This window comes from Solanum lycopersicum, chromosome 2 (assembly GCF_036512215.1).
Source record: "Solanum lycopersicum chromosome 2, SLM_r2.1".
Taxonomy (NCBI): domain Eukaryota; kingdom Viridiplantae; phylum Streptophyta; class Magnoliopsida; order Solanales; family Solanaceae; genus Solanum; species Solanum lycopersicum.
This window is the reverse complement of record NC_090801.1, coordinates 32,788,110-32,791,338: the sequence shown is the minus strand read 5'-3', so window position 1 is coordinate 32,791,338 and position 3,229 is coordinate 32,788,110. Positions and strand designations below refer to the sequence as shown.

The 3,229-nt window shown below is 36.3% G+C and overlaps 1 protein-coding gene across 1 annotated transcript; it reads right to left on the bottom strand.

Annotated features, from left to right (window-relative positions):
* Positions 1-2,069: 2,069 nt before the first annotated feature.
* On the bottom strand, positions 2,070-2,657 carry LOC138341993 (uncharacterized). The gene has a single exon (XM_069294175.1). It carries the CDS (start codon positions 2,655-2,657, stop codon positions 2,070-2,072), a length of 588 nt encoding a protein of 195 aa, XP_069150276.1.
* Between the last annotated feature and the right edge of the window lie 572 nt (positions 2,658-3,229).

The window sequence follows — 3,229 nt, the reverse complement described above, 5'->3', positions numbered from 1 at the left end:
ATAACTAGAAGCAAGATTCCATAATGTTTGAGTCAACTCTAAAAGTTATAAAGAAAGTAGTTGAGTAAAGCACCGATTTACTAGTAATGATATTGTGAAAGCACATGTAATACTTATGAGATTAGGTTCCACTATGGTGGATAAGAGTCTCCGAAAATCACCTAGTCTTTGAACTATCTTGCAAGGATAGGAATTAGCTAGTGGATTCCACCTAAGAGGGGTAGGTATAATGCGGTTTTACTTGGGCTGGTGAAACCACCCTTTTTAGGTTTCGGGAATACACTTCATTTCATGTTTATCTCACATGATCTATGTTGTTTAATGCTCAAAGAAAGTATTCGGTTCACTTTGGGTGTGAACCACCTCTTTTTTGCATGGCGAAGACACTGGACTTGGTTTCAGTTTACCTAGTGAACCACCCTTTTCGGTCTGGAGAAGACACTCGATTTCATGTGTAACTCAAATGATCTAGGTTAAGTTTGATCGGTGCGGGGAAGACAGTGGATTTCATGTTAGCTCGCATGATCTTAATGCTAAATATTTCTTTAACAAAGTAAGAAAGAAACAAGAAGAAATTTATGTCAAAGTGAACTAAGAAAGAAAGAGTTTAAGTATGTCAAATAATTTGTGGTTGATAAGAATGAAGTTTTAACAAGTTATTGGCTTGTGCCAAATCACGATATATGCTCCAATATCTTCACATTATGCAAATGATTAAATAATAGGCATAGCCAAATAAAAATTGTCTTATAATGACCTCTTATATTATGTCAATAAAGGGGAGTAAAACATAATGGCTTATCAATGCCCCATAACCTTCGTAATATGAAAATGATTAAAAAAGTGGCCTTGGCAATAAAGATGGGCTTATAAAGATATTATGCCCAAATTGTAGTTAAATCATTTCCTTAATCTCTTAAATTACTTACGTGATTCATTGTTTGGTATAAGACTATAATAAATCATGAACTTGTAAGTAAAACATAAGATCAAAGGAGATCGTTGAAATACACAACAAAAAGAAGAAATGATTGAAAAATAAACAATGGTTGGGAGAGAGAGCTCTCGGCCTAAGGGGAGAAAACTCATAATTTTTTGCTCGATTTGTTCTAAAATTATGTTCATGATTCCAAGGTCTTATGTTCATATAGAAAATGAGTTGTGTGCTTTAAATGTATTTAAATATGCCATATTCATACCATTATTCACAAATAACGAATTCATAAAGTTCAGTGACTTCACTTTCTAGAAATAACATGTTGTTGTATGAAGAGCTTTCCTTGATCATACATAGCCCTTACGTGTATATGTCGATACACCCATACTTAGTACAAGTGTATACCCACCCTATAATATTACTATTTTTATAGGCGCATATCAGCGAGCAGATTGATTAATCTTTGAAGCAGTTTGGATTAGTAATATCCCGACTTTGGTAGGTCCTCTTGAGTTCGAAATTGCTACATCTATCATTCTATTTTAGCACTTTAGACATAGCTTGTGGATCTCGTCCCTGGCATTATATTTCAGATGTTTTATTCAAATCTTTGTATTAAGGCTGTTTGGAAAACTATTACGATATATTGATTTTTTTATTTGAATTGTTTAATCTATTATAGATGGTTGTTTAGTTTGAGCTCATTAGAATATTATTCGATTTTAATCATATGATTTCTCTGTATACTTCACTATGTTTTTAAAAGTTATATTTTACGCAAATTTGACTATATGATTGGGATCAAAACTTAGAAGAGGCTTGTCTGCCACCTCTTAGAGGTTAATGACGTCGGTTGCGTTCGGATTAAAAATTCGGGTGTGACATGACTACTACCTTGTTCCTCGTTTTACCACAACAAAAACTGTTGTCCGTCACTTTAAGGCAATAACTATATTGTTTCTTGCCACAATTTCCACAAGTTAGATTACCGGTTGGTGAACTAGTACCTTTTTCCTTCTTAGGATTAGTGTTAGACACCCTATATTCCCTATCCTTATGGGGACATTAAAGGAACTTGATTCAAAACCCGCTTCTTAAATCATGGCTTGTCTAGTATCTCAAGCCTATTCTTTCAAGAACCACTATCAAGGGATCTTGACCTCTTAGCATCTCTACTCTTCCTCTTAGCCCATTTATCTTCCACATGTTTGGCATGTACCATAAGGCGGGAAATATTCATGTTCTCATGTAGCATAGCCGAGTGACACTCCTCTTTCAAATCATCCGACAACCCCCTCATAAAGCGGCTCATTTCATCTCTAGGATCAGAAACGAAAGAATGAGCATATTTTGATTGTTTTGTGAATTTTAAGGAGTATTCATGAACACCCATACCTCCTTGGCGAAGGGTGATGAACTCCACCACTTTAGATTCCCTCATCTTTTTGGTGAAGAACCTATCAATAAAAATATTCTTGAAGATTTCCCAAATCACCGTACCACCTCTTAATGGCATATAATCCCTCCATTCCACATACAATGCTTTAGCCACATCCCCGAGTTGATAAGTGCCAAAGTCAGCCTTCTCACTAGTGAATAACCCCATATACAAGAGTATCTTATAGACTTCATCGATGAAATCATGGGGGTCTTCCTTAACCATAGACCAGTAGATATTAGAAGGATTCATCAAAGTGAAATCCCTTAAATGGGAGGCCATGGTAGCAACTTGTTGTTTGGACGTGGTACAACCTCGTGTTTAGATTGAGCCATAAGATCTCGGGCTTGAGCAGTGAGAGCTTGTGCTTCAGTGGTGATAGGTTGGACAATTTCATGAAGTGTGTCCCCAATATTCGCATCTGTCAAAGAGGAGGATTCATCGGGTCTTGGTCATCATTCTCTCCTTTCTCAAGAGGAGGAACTCGTTCACCATGGGCAGGGGCTCCCACATTGACAATTTCCTCTTCAAGTCTTCGTGCCACGATCCTTCTAGTGCTCTTTTTTTACATTAATCATAACAATATTTTTAGATGCAATAGCACACCATAAGTATACTCTAATCGTATGATATTGGATTTCGAAGTAAGTGACTTTTTTAGGCATCACGTAGGTTTCTATCCATAAGTGTGGCACGCTTCACAAATATTAATAAGAACTTACATAGAAGTTATTGAGCGAGACATTTACTATAAAGATAATAAAACTTCATGCTCAATACCAAGTTTTTCACATCTTGGTTTACCCCCTAGACGTAACCGGCAGCGTCGTCCTCTATATGTACTAATTCTAGCC

What these genes read in the sequence shown, in the direction of transcription:
- LOC138341993 (XM_069294175.1), bottom strand. Translation starts at nt 2,657, where the DNA reads ATGGCCTCCCATTTAAGGGATTTCACTTTGATGAATCCTTCTAATATC.